The sequence below is a fragment of the Bombina bombina genome, chromosome 2 (assembly GCF_027579735.1).
Source record: "Bombina bombina isolate aBomBom1 chromosome 2, aBomBom1.pri, whole genome shotgun sequence".
Classification (NCBI taxonomy): domain Eukaryota; kingdom Metazoa; phylum Chordata; class Amphibia; order Anura; family Bombinatoridae; genus Bombina; species Bombina bombina.
The window spans coordinates 819,622,956-819,645,373 of NC_069500.1; the positions used below are offsets into that span (position 1 = coordinate 819,622,956).

The window sequence follows — 22,418 nt, forward strand, 5'->3', positions numbered from 1 at the left end:
CCAAACCCACACCCTTTTACCTAGAAAAATATTGGTGGCAAACTAGCCAAATTCCACACAAATTGAGCATACATAACACCACACCCATGAGTGTTATACCGTCTTCTAATAAAGTTCACATCACATTTAAATTTATTTCTCCAAAATCACTCTAATAAAACTGATCATCCAAGAGCAAATTTTTAGAAACACAGAAAACTCAATGTTTTCCCCTAAAGCAAGCAATAGATTAATACTTCCTCATCTAATCAGACCAGTTATATAAGCAAACTGTTTTTGGTAAAGAAGACAACCCCAACAAAGTTATTGAGACTCTCTCATGGACAAAGATTGTATGGTAAATACATTTAATTGATGGATACTGAATTGTTAAGATTCATCATGGAGGATTATTATTCAGCAATTTACAGGTCCGTCTTTATCTGTCTGGAATCTGGATTTTTTTTAAAAAATTATGAAAACCAGTGGTGACCTGACCCAGAGGAATCCAATTAAAACCCTATGTAGGTTATATCCTTCTTATATATCAGAACCCATCCATACTTTATTCCTAACTTCAACAATTTATTTTCTGGAGAATTTGGGTTGCATTGTAAACAGAGAGAAATCTTTTTAACAAAATCCCTAATGTTGCTTGGCATTGAAATAGGCACCATATTGTCTACCCCCCACAAGACAAAATCATTATTATAAAGAAAAAAATCTCACATAATCCCAATGTCTATGTATTACCATGCCTTTCAGCCATCAAATACTTCCAACATTCACAAAACACTACCATGTTCTCACAAAAAGGTAGGGAAGAGCAGTCCTGGTGGTTGACACTTGTAGCAGAGTGTAATTGGAGACCTTTTTAGCACATAATTTCTGATACAAATAGAGATTTAATAGGGGAGTAAGAATAAATTCCACAACAACTGCCTAGGATTTTTTGCAGCGTCATTTTAAATAAAAAGGTTTTGCAAAATCCCACAAAAATCGCCCCTTTTGCAAGTCTATCCAGAAACATTGTGGTAGTTCTCAGGCACACTATCCTTTTCTTTTTAGTAACCCCTCTCTGGCCAACCCAGTTTTTGTACCCAGTAACACCCCATCTCGACATGTCTATGAAATTTACCATTCTACTTCCTCCAATTATGGATCTTCTTTCAGATTCAAATTGTAAAACTCATTAACTAGTAACTCAAGGATCCCTGGTGACTTGAATCCATTTAATTAGAGACTAGTTGTTCTCAAGCAGGATTTCTGGCCCCTGATAAATGTTAATGTTATTTTAAGAATGGTTCAAATTACATGCCTAATGCTCAGAAAGGCATTTTAGCCCATATAAGATAGTAACATTTTTGTTCTTTATTTTCACCTTAGGTTTAGCTAATTGTTATATTAATTTAGCTAAAATCACTATATTGAAATGCCATGCATTTACTGGAGACTCTTCAACTGCCCATCAACCCTATATTTGTATGACAAAAGCCATTTACTTAAAAATACCTCCCACATGTTATTCTTCCTTCTGGTATGTAGACTCAGCACTTTCTTTACTAAAAAAAATTGTACTTTAATCAATTATATAAGTTAGCTATGCTTCTTAGTCTCCCCTCTCTGTGAACTTCAAATATTAGAGAAAAAAAGGTTTCCCTTGAAGATAATCTTTTCTCACACTAGAAGAACCTCTTTTTCTATATTTTATCCCCATTTTCCCAGCACAGATATATGAAGTTAACTGCCTCAAGGAATATAAAATCAGAACTCATTTAAATGACTTAGTTATTAATTTGTTCCACCTAATGCTTCAGTTTTCTTCCTAAACGATGAGATGGAAAAAAAATTATGACTGAAGCTGGAGTACATTTTAATTTTATTCCCATGTTATTGGAGCTCCTCATTTTATAAAAGCCTTTTAAAGACCAGTCACATAGAACTTTTTAAATGTAAATCCTATGGATTGGTCTTCATATTACCCCTAGTGTCTTAATTTTGCGTTAAACTGCAGATTATCTTAATTTCCAGTCAAAATCTAAAATTTTATAATAGCATCTTTTAATTTTGCACTAAACGTCAGGATTCTCCTAATTTCCTATCAAAATCTAAATTTTATAATAGACAGGGATTAATATCCCCCTTTTCTAATGTGTTCTCATACCATGTTTTATAACTTAACCATACTATTATTAATATCTATACTTAATATTTCTGCTTTTTTTCAGCACCAAGTGTCTAATACATCATGTGATATCTCTGGGCTATCCATTTCAACTCTTTATTTAAGACATTTTTGACAATCAGGTTCTTCTCATTTCTTCAACTTTTTTTTTTTTTTTTTTTTTAATATATTTATTATTAATAGCCAAAAATGACAAAACATGGATACAATATCTCATTGTGTGTCACGCAGGACTCTTATACTTAGCATGTAATCACGATATCAAGAAGAAGAAAAAAAAAAAACTGCATAAAGTGTTAAACATACACTCCGAAACATTGAGTATTGTCACATTCTGTATTCCTCTATTAGAGAATTGTCTACAAAGAAAAAAAAAGTGTCTATATTTTTTACCTTATTTATGAACAAACACAACAGCCAAAAAAACAAAAACACACAGAAACCCCCAACACATCGACATGGTCCGCTGGTATCTCGAGCCCTTGCGCCCCCATAGAGCAGATTCAACCAAGCCTAATTAATTTCTCTATAATTTGTAATCCAAGTACATGGAAAAATGTCTAACAAAACCAGTTCCGCAAAACTGATAGAGGATACAAACGGAGATAAGATCTGTCTCTGTAGAGAAATTGGATACGACTTAATAATGGGAACCCATCCTACCAAGAACTTTTAATTTTTTTCTCCTTTCGCCTGGTATAGATGAAATGATTCGTATAAAATTTGTACTTTAATTCCCCTTAAAATCTGAACCAGACTAGGTGGGCGTTTGGCGATCCAATTTTTAACTATATGATATCTAACTATCAATATAATGGTATTTACAATGTGCATCTGAGGACTACCCTTAGAGTTGGACACTAATAATACAATATCTTCCAGAGAAAAAGAGAAAGTCAAGAAAGCCAAAATTGGACTCCATAGTTGGACTGCCATAGTTGTTTAATTTTAGGACAGTACCAAAATATATGAGAAAGATCCACTCTGAGGTTAGAACAGCGCGGACAAACAGCCGGTTTAGTTGGGTAAAATTTAGATAATTTATAAGGAGATAAATAAAAATCAATTAATTTCATATGAGATTCCTTCCAACTCACAGAAATTGGATATTTAGCTATAGTGATAAAACTGTTTAATTCTATCACCATCTATTGTGGGAATAATAGGTAGCCAAAAGCTACATAATTTATCTAAGGCTGATAGGCTTTGTTTAGTAAGCATATCATATATTAAAGAAATTGAGGCATTGCCAGATATAAATTTTTGAATGCAAGTCTTGACTTCGGACCACACGACATTAGTAGAGCGATACCATTTTTGCAAGCAAATATGACGTATTTGTAAATATGCAAAACAGTTTAAACAAGGGGCAGAGAAATGTTGGAAAATAGTCTCCCACGGGAGCATCTGACGATCCGCGTCCAACAGTTGTTGAATATCTTTAAGGCCTCTATCTTGCCAACCTTGAAATATCTTTTGATCTATACCAGGGGTAAAAAGAGGGTTACCTCTGAAAGGCAAGAATTCTGAGAAAGAGAAATCTGGATTTAAAACATTGCAAAACTTATGCCATCCTAAGATTATATTTTTGATTGATCAGAGTGACATTTGAAGGAAGATTCCGTGATGTACAAAGTAGTAAGGCTTTCAAAGACCATGGAGCAATAAGATATAATTCCATATCTGTAGAAGTGACCCGATTGGTTTGAGCAATCCAGTCTATAGCTATTTTAAACATAGCAGCCCAATTATAAAATCTTAAATTGGGAAGGACTAGACCAGCTGTAGAGTATTTTTGCAAGAGTCTACTAAGAGAAATTCGAGATTTCTTAGATTTCCAAATACATTTAGAGAACCACGAAGAAAGTTTACGTAGATCTTTATTTAATATAAAAAGAGGAAAATTTTGCAGAGGATACAGAATGCGCGGAAAAATAATTTTGATTAAATTTATACGTGCCGTGATAGATAACTGAAAAGCTACACATAACTCAAGATCTTCTTTGATCTTTTGAAAGAGTGATATAAAGTTTGCTTGATACCAATACTTAGGATCTTTATGTATTTCTAGACAAAGATATTTAATTGCATCAACTATTCTAAATGAGGTCTTTGGTCAATTTACGCTATGTTTACCAACCCACATAAGTTCACTTTTCTCAAGATTAACTTTATATCCCACAAAAGAGCTAAACTCATCTAACCATTGCACTACAGCAGGAATTGAGTGAGACGTATTTTGTAAAAATATTAATAAATCATCTGCGTAAAGTACAATTTTTAAACTTTTGGTACCAACTGGAATCCCAGTTAACACCTCTTAGTCGAACTGCCGAAGGCTCCAGAGCAATGTTAAATAGTAGGGGTGAAAGAGTGCACCCCTGCCTTGTACCCCGATGCAATGTTATTTTTTGGGACAAATTACCATTAATAAGAAGGAACGATATTGGGTTCCGATATAGTTTAATAAATTGAACAAAGTTATTTGAGAAGCCAAACTTTGCCAACGTTTTAAAAAGATGTGCCCAAGATATACTGTCAAATGCTTTGACGGCGTCTAATGTAAGGATAGCTACATCCTTTAAGTCACTCTTCTTCTTAAATTGATCCAAATTCCAAACATAGCCAACAAAAGTAGTTAGCTTACGTAGATTTTTAGCAGGGTTTCTAGATGTCAAAGCCGGACTGGTCTGGATAGATAAGTTTATCCAGACACGAAACAAGTCTAGAAGAGATAATAGAGGCCAAGATTTTATATTCCGCGTTAAGCACAGAAATGTGTCTATAAGATGCTTGGGTCCTCTGGGTATTAACCTTTTTTTAAAATCAGGAAACGTTTGCTGCTGAATAAAGGTCTTAGATCAGATTATCAGAAGAAAAGTAACTATTAAAGAGTTTCTCTAAAATTGGAATTAACTCTTCAGCTATACTCATATAATGTTCTGCTGGGAAACCATCCGGACCAGCTGCTTTGTTGAGTTTGGATGTATCGATTGCTTTACTAATCTCTTCTATAGTAATGGGAGCATTAAGAGATTCTAAATCCTCATTCTGTATCCTCGGTAATATTGTCTTTGACCAGAAATTCTCTTGATTGAAAATGTTAATGTCCACTTCAGTATAAAGTTATTGATAATATTTAAAAAAAAAAAAAAAAAACATTACTTATTTCTTTTGTATCTAAAAAACGATTATCCCCATCCTGAATGGCAAGTATAAAGTTCTTCTTTTTCCTATTTTTGTCTGGCTAAATTCTTTGCTGAACAACCCTGGAAGCTCCTAAAATACAGCTTCATTTAAACTACTTCTTCCTATAGTTTTTGCATTAAAAATATATATCTCTCCTTCCTCATAGCCAGATATATATGCCAATTCCCGATAGAGTGATCCCTAAGATATTTTTTGTAGGCATTTCTAAATGTATTAGTTAAGTGTATTTCAAAGGCTTGTTTCTTTTTGTTCCGGATATCAAGCTATGCCTTGATTTCACCGCATAAAAACGCTTTAGATGCCTCCCAAAAGGTTTCTATTTTATTAACATATGAAATGTTATGTGTACAGTAATTGTTCCACTTCTGTTTTAGCCATAATGCAAACCTAGAATCATTATAAAGATGACAAGGATAAGAAAGCATGAAAGCTTTCGCTTTAGACTTATCCTGATAATGGAATAAGAGAAATGACTGCGTGGTCCGAAATCAAGATCTCACCTATTCCTGCCTCTGTTTTCAGAATAAAGATTCCGAAACTAAAAATCAATCCGAGAAAAGGTTCTGTGCGCTTTGGATTCACAGGAAGAAAGTAAGACGCCTGGATTTAAACTATGCCAAATATCGACCAATTTCAGCTTCTGATTCTGACAGAACTTAATAAAATATTTAGAACTTCAGTTATTCTTTGGAATATTTTTTGTGATTAAAATCACCTCCAACAACCAAGTTCTCATTAATAAAAGGGAAATACTTTGATTTTAATATTCTCCCAAAATTCTACTAAAAATGTATTTGGACCATAGATGTTACAAAGAATAAACTTGGTATTATTTATTAAAATTTGTAATACGATAAATCGAGAAGAGGGATCTAACTCCACCTGTAGAATCTTATAGTCCAGTGATTTGTTTATTAAGATTGCTATGCCACATGTCCTATTTGTGGATGAGGTAGTAATTACCTTGCCTACCCATTTTATCTTAAGTTTTGCGGCTTCTTGATCTTTAAGATGCGTCTCCTGAAGGAATACAATATCAGGTTTAGATTTAGCCAAAGATTTCATAATCATTTTACGCTTCATGGGGGAAGATATCCCTCCTACATTACAAGATAAAATTTTAAAATTCATATTCACCTAAACTAAATCCATCAACCAGCGGACCATGAGGAGGGTGATACAGGGAAGGGAAAAAACAAACAAGAAATACATATAAACCTATTCCTGCAAACATATTGGAATTTCTCCAGATACAAACTAATTGACTTACAGGAAAGACAGGTTATACCAACCAGTGGGAAATATTCTATTAATTAAACAATATGAATTGAGGATTAAAGTGAACCTAAATCTTACTTGGAGCCCAGAAACTCTTTGACCTCTGCAACATTCAAAAAATACCAGCCTAGAGCCATTGTGCTCAACAATTTTAGCAGGGTAAATCATCCTAGCTTTCATTCCCTTGTTTATTAAATGAGTGCAATAAGGGGCCATCATCTTCCTTTTCAAGGAGGTTTTCACTAGAAAAATCCTGAAATAATAAAATCTTATTCTTTACAAACATACAGGGATCACACTTTTTTTAAGCAATTTCAAACAGCTCTATTTTATCCTGAAAATGTATGACTTTAAAGATACACATTCTACTCCTAGAAGCACTTTCTGTATGGGGTTTTCCTGGGACCCATTCTATGAGCTCTTTCTATGGCTACTGGTAACTGATGAGGTGGAAAACCCAGGGCCTGGGGCAAAACCATAGAGGTAAATTTTATAAGGTCGTCAAATTCCGGGGTTTCAGGGAGTCCCACTATTCTAATATTGTTGAGTCTTGAACGATCCTCGAATCTTGTTTAGTAAATATGTTACCTTGGATATTGACTTGATCTTCTAAGTCAGAAATCATGTTCTCTGCCTCAAGCATTCTATTAGAAAACTGTCTAACCTCAGCAGAGAGCACAGTTATTTGAGGCGATTGTACCCAGCTCTTTCTTAATCATGTCAAATTGGGGAGCAAATCATTCTGTTAATCGAGCTATCAATATTTACGTATCAGATATATTAGACATTGTATCACCCGTAGTGTCTAAACTAGCATCGAGCAACTTGGATTTCTTATCTTTGGCTTTCACAGGCATTCTAGGTGAAGTGAGTTTCACCTATGAGACAATTTTTTCCATATAATATACAGTGTATAATTGTGTCAAAAAATGAACACAAATAAGATTCAAGCTATTGGCATAGCTGGAAATATAGAAACCACAAACGTGCAAAAAAAAAATCAGTATAGTGCATATATATATATATATATATATATATATATATATATATATATATATATATATATATATATATATATATATATATATATATATATATATATATATATATAAAATCCCCCTTTTTTATGCTTCTTTTTTCCTTTCCCCTTTTCCTTTATCCCTTGTGCAGTACTCAAAAAAAGGCTACAAAATCCTCACCAGGAGATAAATTAGCAAAGTGATTACCTAAAACCAATTAAACGTGATACAGGCCTGTGTAAAAAGTACTTAAGTATGCCCTATATGTGACAGGATCGATAGCTTGTGCTGGCAAGATTTAGACAAGCTAATTGAAAAAGAGGACACAGTTTGTTCCCCATTAGCCAACAGTAGCACATATGCAAAAGGGGAGCAATTTTAGAACAAAACCATAGCAAGTAATTGATTTCAGCGGTGTCTGCATATATAAAAATCCTAACAATATACACCTCAATATAAGAATTATTTTCCCTTTCTATTTCCTTTCTCTCTCTTTTTCTCTTACTTCTCCTTATTGCCTATTACTGGGTTATATTATACCCCATTTGCAATTTTAAACATTAAGAATGTCACAGATAGATATGTCCCATATAGCAGTTACATAATTCTAAGAACAACAAGTTTGCTTCACTTGCATACCCTCTCGCCCTTTACAGTGTGTCTCATGCAGGCAGTTTTGTTTCCAGGGAGCCGTCTATACGGCAGAATATCAACCAGCCTACTCGCTCAGCAGACCGCTGGAATCTATACCAGAAAGCGTCCCCTACAGCTCCAAACAGCCCACACACAAGAATAAACTTTTGCCAGACTATTTCCAGGACCAGTTCTTGGATAGAATGCAGATGCTTTTACCGGACTCCTGTACGTCCACCATATGCGGACAAGCGTATTTCCGTATGAAAAACCGGTTGCAAATACTGGCAACCTTTATTACCAGGTCCTGCATCAGCAAAGGGGAGCTCTGAAGCCCTTTTTTAAATAAAAAAAAAAATTATTTGCTCAGACAGCACTCCCAGAGGATCAGCTTCTTATACAGTAGCCCCGATCGAGCTGTAGCAATACTAAAGCTGCCAGCGGCAACAAAGTATCGCCCAAACTGCTGCTCCGTGTAATTTCCTTTATCCTTTACCAACAGCTCTTCGTATGGAACAACTTGACTTACTAGGAATAGGGCTTATTTCGAGTCCCTCTATCCACAACCTTTTTCAGCCCAGGACCTCTGCAGCGTTCCTCCGTGGTAATGGCTGACCTTTACTAACCAACCGAACACCTGAATTAGGGGCACAGCTCCTCCAACACGACTTGCTGCAGTAACAACCATGTTTCCTCCTGGAGACAGCTTGCAAGGTTATACCCTGAGATTGGATTAAAACATCTGCGGATGCACCGCAACCCAGGACGGCTTAAAGGACTTCCAACTCAGGCGGAGCTAGCCTCGCAGAGTGCCACAAGAAAAAAAAAAACCTTAAAGCTCTCAGGGGTAAGTGGCGAGATGATGAACCGGCGTTCGACTACCATGCCAACATGTAACTGACCTCTACAATGCTCCTCCCCCAATGGAAGTCCCACCTCGGTCACAGGATCAGTCTTCTCCAACTTGTTTTAACCAGATTAGAAGATTTTCTATCAAATTACTGTTGGGATTTATCTGTTGGATCCTTTTATTTTTGTTTGCTAATTTATAGGAAGATCTGTTCCAATTTTAATTAATTTCCTGAGACTTCACATCAAAGAGTAAAGAATGATAGGGTATCGCTATTTTCATAACTCTGTGGTTAACACTATTGCTTACCTTGATAATGTTTTACTATTTCATCCAGTTTTACTATTTCATCCTAATGTTTAGGCTTTTAAAAGCTTCAAATGAGCAGTAAAGGAATGGTAACGCAAAATATTTGTCTGTGTGTCTAGTAAAATCTAGATTATTCTGACACAGTCTTTGTATAATTTGAACTATAAAAAGGGACACCCTGCAATATGAGCCAATAAACTACCCAAGAATAGAAATCTGCATACTACTGACAGTAGTCAGCATTAATACCTTGATAACAATCCTCGGACTGCCACATGTATTTTTACTGAATGCTGTGGTAGGTTATGGATTGAAATGCATGTGTCAGAAGTAAACCTATACATTCCTATTGTCATTCAGGACTAAATTGTTACCCCATTTACAAAGCTCCATTTAGTCAAAACTTACAAGTTGGTCTGGTGTTTTTTCCCTTGTGTGTGCGCCAAGTAACTTCCCTGTAAAATAAGTAAAACTAAAGTAAGAAATGCGGACAAAACTATTTTGCTACCAAATGTGGTTCAAAATTAACAATCCACACAGCAATTCATTTGTACTACTCTCTACCAACTTCTAATGCAACCACAACTTTAAAAATGAATACACACTTTATTGTTATGTCTTAAAGGGACAGTCAACACCAGATTTTTGTTGTTTTAAAAGATAATCCCTTAAAGGGACACTCCGGTCAAATTAAATTTTCATGATTCAGATACAGCATGTAATTTTAAACAACTTTCCAATTTACTTCCATTAAAAAAAATGTGCAGTCTTTTATATTTACACTTTGAGTCACCAGCTCCTACTGAGCATGTGCAAGAATTCACAGACTATATGTATATGCATTTGTGATTGGCTGATTGCTATCACATGGTACAGGGGGAGTGGAAATAGACATAACTGAAATTTGTTACAAAAAAAATCTACTACTCATTTGAAATTGAGTATATGCTATTGTATTGTCGTGTTATCTTGCATTTGTTGATTATGCAAATCTACTGTGTTTACTGGTCCTTTAATTACCAATTCCCCAGTTTTGCATAACCAACACAGTTATAATTATAAACGCTTTACCTCTGTAATTACCTTGTATCTAAGCCTCAGCAGACTGCCCCCTTATTTCAGTTATTTTGACAGACTTGCATTTTAGTCAATCAGAGCTGACTCCATGGTAAATTCACTTGCATGAGCTCAATGTTATCTATATGAAACACGTGAACTAATGCCCTCTAGTGGGAAAAACTATCAAAATGCATTTAGATTAGAGGCAGCCTTCAAAGTCTAAGAAATGAGCATATGAACCTCCTAGGTTTAGCTTTCAACTAAGAATACCAAGAGAATAAAGCAAAATTGGTGATAAAAGTAAATTAGAAAGTTTAAAATTACATGCCCTATTTGAATCATGGAAGTTTTTTTGGGACTTGACTGTCCCTTTAAGGCAGTTCAAAATATATTGTACTTAAATATTATTTTTAGCTGAATAAACCTATTTGATTAATTTCAAGGTTTAAAAGCTTGCCTCTCTTCAAATGCAACTGTGGGAGTTGTCAATACAAATGAATACTTCTGCTAGTATTACATTTAAAGGGATAGTAAATTAAATTAAACTTTGATGATTCATATAATTCATGTAATTTTTAACTGCTTTCTAATTTACTTTTATCATCAAATTTGCTTTGTTCTATTATATGAAATGTAAACCTAGGTAGGCTCATATGCTATTTTTTTAAGCCCTTGAAGGCCGCCTCTTATCTGAATGCATTTGACAGTTTTTCACAGCTAGAGGGAGTTCATGTGTTTCATATAAATAACATTGTGCTCATGTACATGAAGTCATTTAAGAGTCAGCACTAATTGCCTGAAATGGAAGTCTGTCAAAAGATCTGAGATAAGGAGGCAGTCAGCAAAAGCTTAGATACAAGGTAATTACAGAGGTAAAAGGTATATTTCTATAACAGTATTGGTTATGCAAAACCGTCTATCTTTTTAAACAATAACATTTTTGGTATCTACTATCCCTTTAAAACAGCTTTGGCTTAAAGAGACAGTAAACCTTTTTTTCCAATGGATTAAATGCATTAAAGACACCAATTACAAAGTTAAAATGTGCATAAAGCAGTATGAGCATTAAACCATGCGTGTACATTTTGGTTTTAATCTGCAGTCAAAATCCTTGTTTGTCCGATCAGCATTGACAGAATTCAACTCACCTCATTATTATGTAAAGTGAGACATAGTTTGCACTCATAAGAGCCCAAGTGATTCTTCATAAAATAGGGATCCTGTGAAAACAAAATATGTACAGGTATCTCAGTCACCAAGCAAATACATTTACCTGATATTGTATTGACTTCCCTCCCATAGTGAACATACACATGTTGTAAATCTAATTTAAGTGTGCTGGGGGGGGGGAGCCCAAACAAAACATATGTTGTATTGATGATCTGTACTAATTACCTTTCAGCAGGCTCAAAATAAACGATTATATTGTGAAATATAAATATTGATCACGGAATATGTATTGCATTTTAACGCTAGGGAGATACTAAAGCATTGTACAAAAAAACATAATTTATGTAAGAACTTACCTGATAAATTCATTTCTTTCATATTAACAAGAGTCCATGAGCTAGTGACGTATGGGATATACATTCCTACCAGGAGGGGCAAAGTTTCCCAAACCTTAAAATGCCTATAAATACACCCCTCACCACACCCACAAATCAGTTTAACGAATAGCCAAGAAGTGGGGTGATAAGAAAAAGTGCGAAGCATATAAAATAAGGAATTGGAATAATTGTGCTTTATACAAAAAAATCATAACCACCACAAAAAAGGGTGGGCCTCATGGACTCTTGTTAATATGAAAGAAATGAATTTATCAGGTAAGTTCTTACATAAATTATGTTTTCTTTCATGTAATTAACAAGAGTCCATGAGCTAGTGACGTATGGGATAATGACTACCCAAGATGTGGATCTTTCCACACAAGAGTCACTAGAGAGGGAGGGATAAAATAAAGACAGCCAATTCCTGCTGAAAATAATCCACACCCAAAATAAAGTTTAACAAAAAACATAAGCAGAAGATTCAAACTGAAACCGCTGCCTGAAGAACTTTTCTACCAAAAACTGCTTCAGAAGAAGAAAATACATCAAAATGGTAGAATTTAGTAAAAGTATGCAAAGAAGACCAAGTTGCTGCTTTGCAGATCTGGTCAACCGAAGCTTCATTCCTAAACGCCCAGGAAGTAGATACTGACCTAGTAGAATGAGCTGTAATTCTTTGAGGCGGAGTTTTACCCGACTCAACATAGGCAAGATGAATTAAAGATTTCAACCAAGATGCCAAAGAAATGGCAGAAGCTTTCTGGCCTTTCCTAGAACCGGAAAAGATAACAAATAGACTAGAAGTCTTACGGAAAGATTTCGTAGCTTCAACATAATATTTCAAAGCTCTAACAACATCCAAAGAATGCAATGATTTCTCCTTAGAATTCTTAGGATTAGGACATAATGAAGGAACCACAATTTCTCTACTAATGTTGTTGGAATTCACAACTTTAGGTAAAAATTCAAAAGAAGTTCGCAACACCGCCTTATCCTGATGAAAAATCAGAAAAGGAGACTCACACGAAAGAGCAGATAATTCAGAAACTCTTCTAGCAGAAGAGATGGCCAAAAGGAACAAAACTTTCCAAGAAAGTAATTTAATGTCCAATGAATGCATAGGTTCAAACGGAGGAGCTTGAAGAGCTCCCAGAACCAAATTCAAACTCCAAGGAGGAGAAATTGACTTAATGACAGGTTTTATACGAACCAAAGCTTGTACAAAACAATGAATATCAGGAAGAATAGCAATCTTTCTGTGAAAAAGAACAGAAAGAGCAGAGATTTGTCCTTTCAAAGAACTTGCGGACAAACCCTTATCCAAACCATCCTGAAGAAATTGTAAAATTCTCGGTATTCTAAAAGAATGCCAAGAAAAATGATGAGAAAGACACCATGAAATATAAGTCTTCCAGACTCTATAATATATCTCTCGAGATACAGATTTACGAGCCTGTAACATAGTATTAATCACGGAGTCAGAGAAACCTCTATGACCAAGAATCAAGCGTTCAATCTCCATACCTTTAAATTTAAGGATTTCAGATCCGGATGGAAAAAAGGACCTTGTGACAGAAGGTCTGGTCTTAACGGAAGAGTCCATGGCTGGCAAGATGCCATCCGGACAAGATCCGCATACCAAAACCTGTGAGGCCATGCCGGAGCTATTAGCAGAACAAACGAGCATTCCCTCAGAATCTTGGAGATTACTCTTGGAAGAAGAACTAGAGGCGGAAAGATATAGGCAGGATGATACTTCCAAGGAAGTGATAATGCATCCACTGCCTCCGCCTGAGGATCCCGGGATCTGGACAGATACCTGGGAAGTTTCTTGTTTAGATGAGAGGCCATCAGATCTATCTCTGGGAGCCCCCACAATTGAACAATCTGAAGAAATACCTCTGGGTGAAGAGACCATTCGCCCGGATGCAACGTTTGGCGACTGAGATAATCCGCTTCCCAATTGTCTACACCTGGGATATGAACCGCAGAGATTAGACAGGAGCTGGATTCCGCCCAAACCAAAATTCGAGATACTTCTTTCATAGCCAGAGGACTGTGAGTCCCTCCTTGATGATTGATGTATGCCACAGTTGTGACATTGTCTGTCTGAAAACAAATGAACGATTCTCTCTTCAGAAGAGGCCAAAACTGAAGAGCTCTGAAAATTGCACGGAGTTCCAAAATATTGATCGGTAATCTCACCTCCTGAGATTCCCAAACTCCTTGTGCCGTCAGAGATCCCCACACAGCTCCCCAACCTGTGAGACTTGCATCTGTTGAAATTACAGTCCAGGTCGGAAGAACAAAAGAAGCCCCCTGAATTAAACGATGGTGATTTGTCCACCACGTTAGAGAGTGTCGAACAATCGGTTTTAAAGATATTAATTGAGATATCTTCGTGTAATCCCTGCACCATTGGTTCAGCATACAGAGCTGAAGAGGTCGCATGTGAAAACGAGCAAAGGGGATCGCGTCCGATGCAGCAGTCATAAGACCTAGAATTTCCATGCATAAGGCTACCGAAGGGAATGATTGTGACTGAAGGTTTCGACAAGCTGTAATCAATTTTAGACGTCTCTTGTCTGTTAAAGACAGAGTCATGGACACTGAATCTATCTGGAAACCCAGAAAGGTTACCCTTGTTTGAGGAATCAAAGAACTTTTTGGTAAATTGATCCTCCAACCATGATCTTGAAGAAACAACACAAGTCGATTCGTATGAGACTCTGCTAAATGTAAAGACGGAGCAAGTACCAAGATATCGTCCAAATAAGGAAATACCACAATACCCTGTTCTCTGATTACAGACAGAAGGGCACCGAGAATCTTTGTGAAAATTCTTGGAGCTGTAGCAAGGCCAAACGGTAGAGCCACAAATTGGTAATGCTTGTCTAGAAAAGAGAATCTCAGGAACTGATAATGATCTGGATGAATCGGAATATGCAGATATGCATCCTGTAAATCTATTGTGGACATATAATTCCCTTGCTGAACAAAAGGCAATATAGTCCTTACAGTTACCATCTTGAACGTTGGTATCCTTACATAACGATTCAATAATTTTAGATCCAGAACTGGTCTGAAGGAATTCTCCTTCTTTGGTACAATGAAGAGATTTGAATAAAACCCCATCCCCTGTTCCGGAACTGGAACTGGCATAATTACTCCAGCCAACTCTAGATCTGAAACACAATTCAGAAATGCTTGAGCTTTCACTGGATTTACTGGGACATGGGAAAGAGAAAATCTCTTTGCAGGAGGTCTCATCTTGAAACCAATTCTGTACCCTTCTGAAACAATGTTCTGAATCCAAAGATTGTGAACAGATTTGATCCAAATTTCTTTGAAAAAACGTAACCTGCCCCCTACCAGCTGAACTGGAATGAGGGCCGTACCTTCATGTGAACTTAGAAGCAGGCTTTGCCTTTCTAGCAGGCTTGGATTTATTCCAGACTGGAGATGGTTTCCAAACTGAAACTGCTCCTGAGGACGAAGGATCAGGCTTTTGTTCTTTGTTGAAACGAAAGGAACGAAAACGATTGTTAGCCCTGTTTTTACCTTTAGATTTTTTATCCTGTGGTAAAAAAGTTCCTTTCCCACCAGTAACAGTTGAAATAATAGAATCCAACTGAGAACCAAATAATTTGTTTCCCTGGAAAGAAATGGAAAGTAGAGTTGATTTAGAAGCCATATCAGCATTCCAAGTCTTAAGCCATAAAGCTCTTCTGGCTAAGATAGCCAGAGACATAAATCTAACATCAACTCTAATAATATCAAAAATGGCATCACAGATGAAATTATTAGCATGCTGGAGAAGAATAATAATATCATGAGAATCACGATTTGTTACTTGTTGCGCTAGAGTTTCCAACCAAAAAGTTGAAGCTGCAGCAACATCAGCCAATGATATAGCAGGTCTAAGAAGATTACCTGAACATAGATAAGCTTTTCTTAGAAAAGATTCAATTTTTCTATCTAAAGGATCCTTAAACGAGGTACCATCTGACGTAGGAATGGTAGTACGTTTAGCAAGGGTAGAAATAGCCCCATCAACTTTAGGGATTTTGTCCCAAAATTCTAACCTGTCAGGCGGAACAGGATATAATTGCTTAAAACGTTTAGAAGGAGTAAATGAATTACCCAATTTATCCCATTCCTTAGCAATTACTGCAGAAATAGCATTAGGAACAGGAAAGACTTCTGGAATAACCGCAGGAGCTTTAAAAACCTTATCCAAACGTATAGAATTAGTATCAAGAGGACTAGAATCCTCTATTTCTAAAGCAATTAGTACTTCTTTAAGAAAAGAGCGAATAAATTCCATCTTAAATAAATATGAAGATTTATCAGCATCAATCTCTGAGACAGAATCCTCTGAACTAGAAGAGTCCAAAGAATCAGAATGATGGTGTTCATTTAAAAATTCATCTGTAGAGAGAGAAGATTTAAAAGACTTTTTACGTTTACTAGAAGGAGAAATAACAGACAAAGCCTTCTTTATGGATTCAGAAACAAAATCTCTTATGTTATCAGGAACATTCTGCACCTTAGATGTTGAGGGAACTGCAACAGGCAATGGTACATCACTAAAGGAAATATTATCTGCTTTAACAAGTTTGTCATGACAATTAATACAAACAACAGCTGGAGAAATAGCTACCAAAAGTTTACAGCAGATACACTTAGCTTTGGTAGATCCAGCAGGCAGTGGTTTTCCTGTAGTATCTTCTGGCTCAGATGCAACGTGAGACATCTTGCAATATGTAAGAGAAAAAACAACATATAAAGCAAAATAAATCAAATTCCTTATAAGACAGTTTCAGGAATGGGAAAAAAATGCCAAACATCAAGCTTCTAGCAACCAGAAGCAAATGAAAATGAGACTGAAATAATGTGGAGACAAAAGCGACGCCCATATTTTTTGGCGCCAAATAAGACGCCCACATTATTTGGCGCCTAAATGCTTTTGACGCCAAAAATGACGCCACATCCGGAACGCCGACATTTTTGGCGCAAAATAACGTCAAAAAATGATGCAACTTCCGGCGACACGTATGACGCCGGAAACGGAAATGAATTTTTGCGCCAAAAAAATCCGCGCCAAAAATGACGCAATAAAATGAAGCATTTTCAGCCCCCGCGAGCCTAACAGCCCACAGGGAAAAAAGTCAAATTTTTGAGGTAAGACAAAATATGATAATTTAAAGCATAATCCCAAATATGAAACTGACTGTCTGGAAATAAGGAAAGTTGAACATTCTGAGTCAAGGCAAATAAATGTTTGAATACATATATTTAGAACTTTATAAATAAAGTGCCCAACCATAGCTTAGAGTGTCACAGAAAATAAGACTTACTTACCCCAGGACACTCATCTACATGTTTGTAGAAAGCCAAACCAGTACTGAAACGAGAATCAGTAGAGGAAATGGTAAATATAAGAGTATATCGTCGATCTGAAAAGGGAGGTAAGAGATGAATCTCTACGACCGATAACAGAGAACCTTATGAAATAGACCCCGTAGAAGGAGATCACTGCATTCAATAGGCAATACTCTCCTCACATCCCTCTGACATTCACTGCACGCTGAGAGGAAAACCGGGCTCCAACTTGCTGCGGAGCGCATATCAACGTAGAATCTAGCACAAACTTACTTCACCACCTCCCTTGGAGGCAAAGTTTGTAAAAACTGATTTGTGGGTGTGGTGAGGGGTGTATTTATAGGCATTTTAAGGTTTGGGAAACTTTGCCCCTCCTGGTAGGAATGTATATCCCATACGTCACTAGCTCATGGACTCTTGTTAATTACATGAAAGAAATTATATTTAATATATATATATATATATATATATAAATAAAAAAAACACCCCCGTCTACCTTGTTAATGTCAATAGTCTCTAAGGCTAATTGCCTGAGACGTTCTCTTCTGTCCCTGTTGCTTTCAGAGGAAGATGCTACCCCTCCACTCCCAGTCTTGCCACCGGCTCTGTGTTGAAAATCCATGGTTAAATTGGGGAGGAGAGCGGAGTCAGACTAGAAACCTGGAGGACAGAGAATTAAATCAGGATAGATTAATTGATTACCAATGTAATGAATACTACTTATATACATAAAATAACACAGGCATAAAGCAGTATCTTTATAATATAAACTAAATGGAACTTATTTGTAATTAAAATATACAGCAGCATTCATAGAACATAATAGTATAAACAGTTACACTATCTATGATAAATAGGTGTATTTATTGCTAAAGTAATAGTGCCGCTACAATGCAGGATATAAACACTAATGAAACTATGTTTTTCAACAGATTCATTAAGACAGAAAAACCATTTACTAGAGTATACATAAAAAATATTTGCAAACTATTTTAAATCCATCTTGTTTTAGGTCATATGGTATTTAAAATTCTCAAACCACTGCAGCCCAGACGAGGTGGTGTATCTAGTACAGGGCTCAAAATGTCCAGTCCTAATCTACTAGCCAAGCCAAAATGTCACTCACCACATCTGATCCCACACACTAGCCGCCCACACCACACTCACAGAGAGTTTAGAGAGAGAGCGCATGACAGTCATGGAAGGTCATAAAAGACCTGGAGATTTTGTTCTAATAATTATCTCTCAACTTAATTTCTCCACTCCGTCCTCTTTGTTGCTCATTCTTTCCCTCTCCCTTCTCTCCAAAGCTATATATTCTCCCTCTCTCATATCTCTTCATTCTTTCTCTCCACCCTCTCAACTCTATTTTCTTCTCTGCTTTCATTTTTCATCTCCACTCTCTCTGTCTCTGCACTATTTAACCCTTTCAGAAGTAACAGCCTAAGCCCTAATGGGGTCTCTATAGCCCTAGAGGAATAAAATATCTTTGCCCATTCAAGGATTTATAATATCCCTTTAGCTACTAGTTTTAGTACTTAGTCCAAAATGTGTGACAAAGTGCTGCAATAAGAAAGTACATTGTGGAAATACAATGTGCTTGCTTTTCTACTTACAAAACACCACAAATCTTTGGAAAGTGAATGAATTTTGATTTGCGCATTATCTTTCACTTGCCATTGTTAAATTTCCACTCGCCAATGGCTAGTGGGAATTTTGAGCCTTGATTTAGTATACATATGTGGCATAGTCTTATAAAATCAGCACGAGTATCGCATATAGCTTGTTGCAGTCTTTCCTGTTTCTTGTGCAAAAAAAAGAAACATTGTATAAATCTATATTGTTGTAGCTAATAATATACCTGCACTCAGTGCGCTGTATTTTTACATAAACTACCTAATTCACACATACAGTATATGATATTTACAATGCCAGGTTAAAATCTACTTAGCTGAGAAGCAATTATTATTGCGCCATCTTATCCCATTGCACACTTTAGCAGAGATGTATCTTCTAGATGGTGTCTACTAGCATTAATTAATAAACCAGACTAAAACTTCCATTCATCATCCAACGTGTCAGTAAATGTGGTAAACGTGAACTAGTAAATTTAGTAAAGGCCACCTTGGAGGACTGACATGCTGAATAATAAATGGAGTTACTAATTTTGACGAGCAACGTAAAGTCTGTTATTTGGGGCTCAAAACCTCAGAACTTTATTCTTCTACCTTCATTTATCATTTTAAACAAACCCTCGCCTTTATCGTGCACTCTCCTCACATTCTTTCCACGTTTCCCATCGTACGCAACTTTTTAGCTAAGTGCATACAGTTTGCTATCAAAGTTGTAAATAATAATAATAATAATAATTATTATTATTATTCCAATTACCGCTTCTCTCCTCCCGGTCGAGGTTCCAAACGCACTTTCCACACAACCGGAAATGAACTACATAGTATAAACCGGAACTGACGTTTTGTTTCAGTGGCAACAACAAAAACTTTATTTACACACACACAGGTTTTGGTTCCGGACAGATAATGTGAGTTGTTTCTATAGTTTCATAGGAGATACGATTGGTTTGCTTAGGTTTAATGTCTAATGTGTAAATGCGCACCAATATAATAGTTATGAATAGTTTTTTTTCATTGCCACCGCTTTCTATAAAGCAATCCAAATGCGCATGGTTTTGTTCGGTTTTAAGGTTTATTCTCATGTCCCTCTTATAGTGCTCAAGTCGTTAGTTTCCTTTTACTAATAGCTGGGGCCTCTAAACATTTAATATTTTTTTTTTTTTTTTACATAACATGGCTAGTGAGATGGCGGTGTTGTGTTATTACCTTTTATAATGTAGGAAATTGTCCGCATTTCTGAACTGTAGTGTGTGGGTGTGTCTATTATATTTGTCAATTAATGATCTGTTTACTTTTTATTCAAGTTATACTGCTCCCGTGTCATGAAACAGGCTTAGAATGCGTTATAATGAAAAGGAGCTGTTGTCCCTTTCAAGGCAGAGAGCTGAGAAAGCAGCAGAGTTGAGTATGAGAGGCCCCAAAAAAGGAAGTGGTGAGTGACACTTAAACTGTATTAAAATATTGCATCGCTTGAGATTAGAATAAAAAAAAAACAAGAATGACCAAATAAGATCTCATGTAGTAAACTAAACTATTCAACATATATACATTTGATTGTTTTAACCCAGTGTCATCAACACTAAATTGCCATAATAGTGCAAACATTTCATGCTTGTAATTTTAGCACTACTAACCCTGCAAGTCTTCGCAGTTAAAGGGACAGTAAACACTGCTTCTAAATTTACCTTATTCAATAGTTCTGATCCTGCTGAGCAGTCTGCAAGGCATTAATATTCCTCTTCAGATCGCATTCTGTCTCACAATCATTTGAACAAAATTAAAAGTATAGCCCAGCACTCAGTGCCAAATGTCAAGGTGCACGCTGTAAGGACCCTGCACAGATCCCAGACAACTCCAGTAAATCCAAAAAACAGCAGCACCACTAGATATGCATCAAAATCCTTTTATTGTTGAGACATCACATAAAACAACAACGTTAATCATGATTAAGGTCAGTTGGTGACCGAAACGTCGTTGTTTTATGTGATGTCTCAACAATTAAAGGATTTTGATGCATATCTAGTGGTGCTGCTGTTTTTTGGATTTATCACAATCATTTGAAACAGTGCATCCAGACCGTTAAAAATGGCCCCCAAACTCAGCCCCTAAGGATACTTCTTGCTAGTTGTTATTCTACATGCCCCTGTAGTATGCGACATGCAAATCTGTTTTCCGTTCATGGGCTCTAGCGCTTGCATCATCGTATTGTATCACACATCACCTGCCTAATTTGCGCATGTCCAGGGGGAACAAATAATCCCGAACCATCGGATAACTACATCTCTGTGCTTTCATTTACAGCCGGCACAGAGAAGTAAACAGGGTATCTATTTTTTCCTCATAAAATTAGGCACATCCGGTAAGGAAGCTAGGGAACATAATTGTGGTGTGCATTGCAGTGCCAGTAATGCCGATATGTCATCTTTACTGCGTGATGACACATTTGAAAGCATCGTGAACGAGCAGAGGTATGGGGAAAAAAATATGCACAGGGATGAAGAAGGTACAGGGAGGAGGAGTTTGGGGGCCATTTTGGACAACAAAAGTTATACGATAACTATGGATGATGAAGTTATTGACTATTGGGGGTATGTGTATAATGGTTCATTAGTTATATATTTTGAGAATAAATAGAGATGTTAGTGGTGTTTACTGTCCCTTTAAAGGGACATGAAATGCAATAAAAAAAAATCCATGATTCAGATAGAGCATTTACTTATAAACAACTTTCCACTTAAAGGGATAGTAAACACCAAACATGTTATTGTTTAACCCCTTAATGACCACAGCACTTTTCCATTTTCTGTCCGTTTGGGACCAAGGCTATTTTTACATTTTTGAGGTGTTTGTGTTTAGCTGTAATTTTCCTCTTACTCATTTACTGTACCCACACATATTAAATACCGTTTTTCTCGCCACTAAATGGACTTTCTAAAGATACCATTATTTTCATCTTATCTTATAATTTACTATAAACATTTTTATAAAATATGAGGTAAAATGGAAAAAAAAACCCCACTTTTTCTAACTTTGACCCCCAAAATCTGTTACACATCTACAACCACCAAAAAACACCCATGCTAAATAGTTTCTAAATTTTGTCCTGAGTTTAGAAATACCCAATGTTTACATGTTCTTTGCTTTTTTTGTAAGTTATAGGTCCATAAATACAAGTAGCACTTTGCTATTTCCAAACCATTTTTTTCCCCAAAATTAGCGCTAGTTACATTAGAACACTAATATCTTTCAGGAATCCCTGAATATCCATTGACATGTATATATATTTTTTTTTAGTAGACAACCCAAAGTATTGATCTAGGCCCATTTTGG

General features: G+C 36.1%; 2 protein-coding genes across 2 annotated transcripts in view; one reads left to right on the forward strand and one right to left on the reverse strand.

Moving 5' to 3' along the window:
• The window catches only part of SF3A2 (splicing factor 3a subunit 2), a 32,582-nt gene extending 12,643 nt beyond the window's left edge, over nt 1-19,939 (reverse strand). The window contains exons 1-4 of the mRNA XM_053703075.1: nt 19,846-19,939; nt 17,951-18,114; nt 11,671-11,742; nt 9,872-9,918 (exon numbers count right to left, since the gene is read on the reverse strand). Coding sequence (XP_053559050.1) covers nt 9,872-9,918; nt 11,671-11,742; nt 17,951-18,076 — 245 coding nt within the window. The 5' untranslated portion in view covers nt 18,077-18,114; nt 19,846-19,939. The remainder of the gene's footprint in view (nt 1-9,871; nt 9,919-11,670; nt 11,743-17,950; nt 18,115-19,845) is intronic.
• A 9-nt stretch (nt 19,940-19,948) lies between these two features.
• The window catches only part of PLEKHJ1 (pleckstrin homology domain containing J1), a 37,929-nt gene continuing 35,459 nt past the window's right edge, over nt 19,949-22,418 (forward strand). Inside the window, exons 1-2 of the mRNA XM_053703076.1 lie at nt 19,949-19,996; nt 20,393-20,520. Coding sequence (XP_053559051.1) covers nt 20,427-20,520 — 94 coding nt within the window. The 5' untranslated portion in view covers nt 19,949-19,996; nt 20,393-20,426. The remainder of the gene's footprint in view (nt 19,997-20,392; nt 20,521-22,418) is intronic.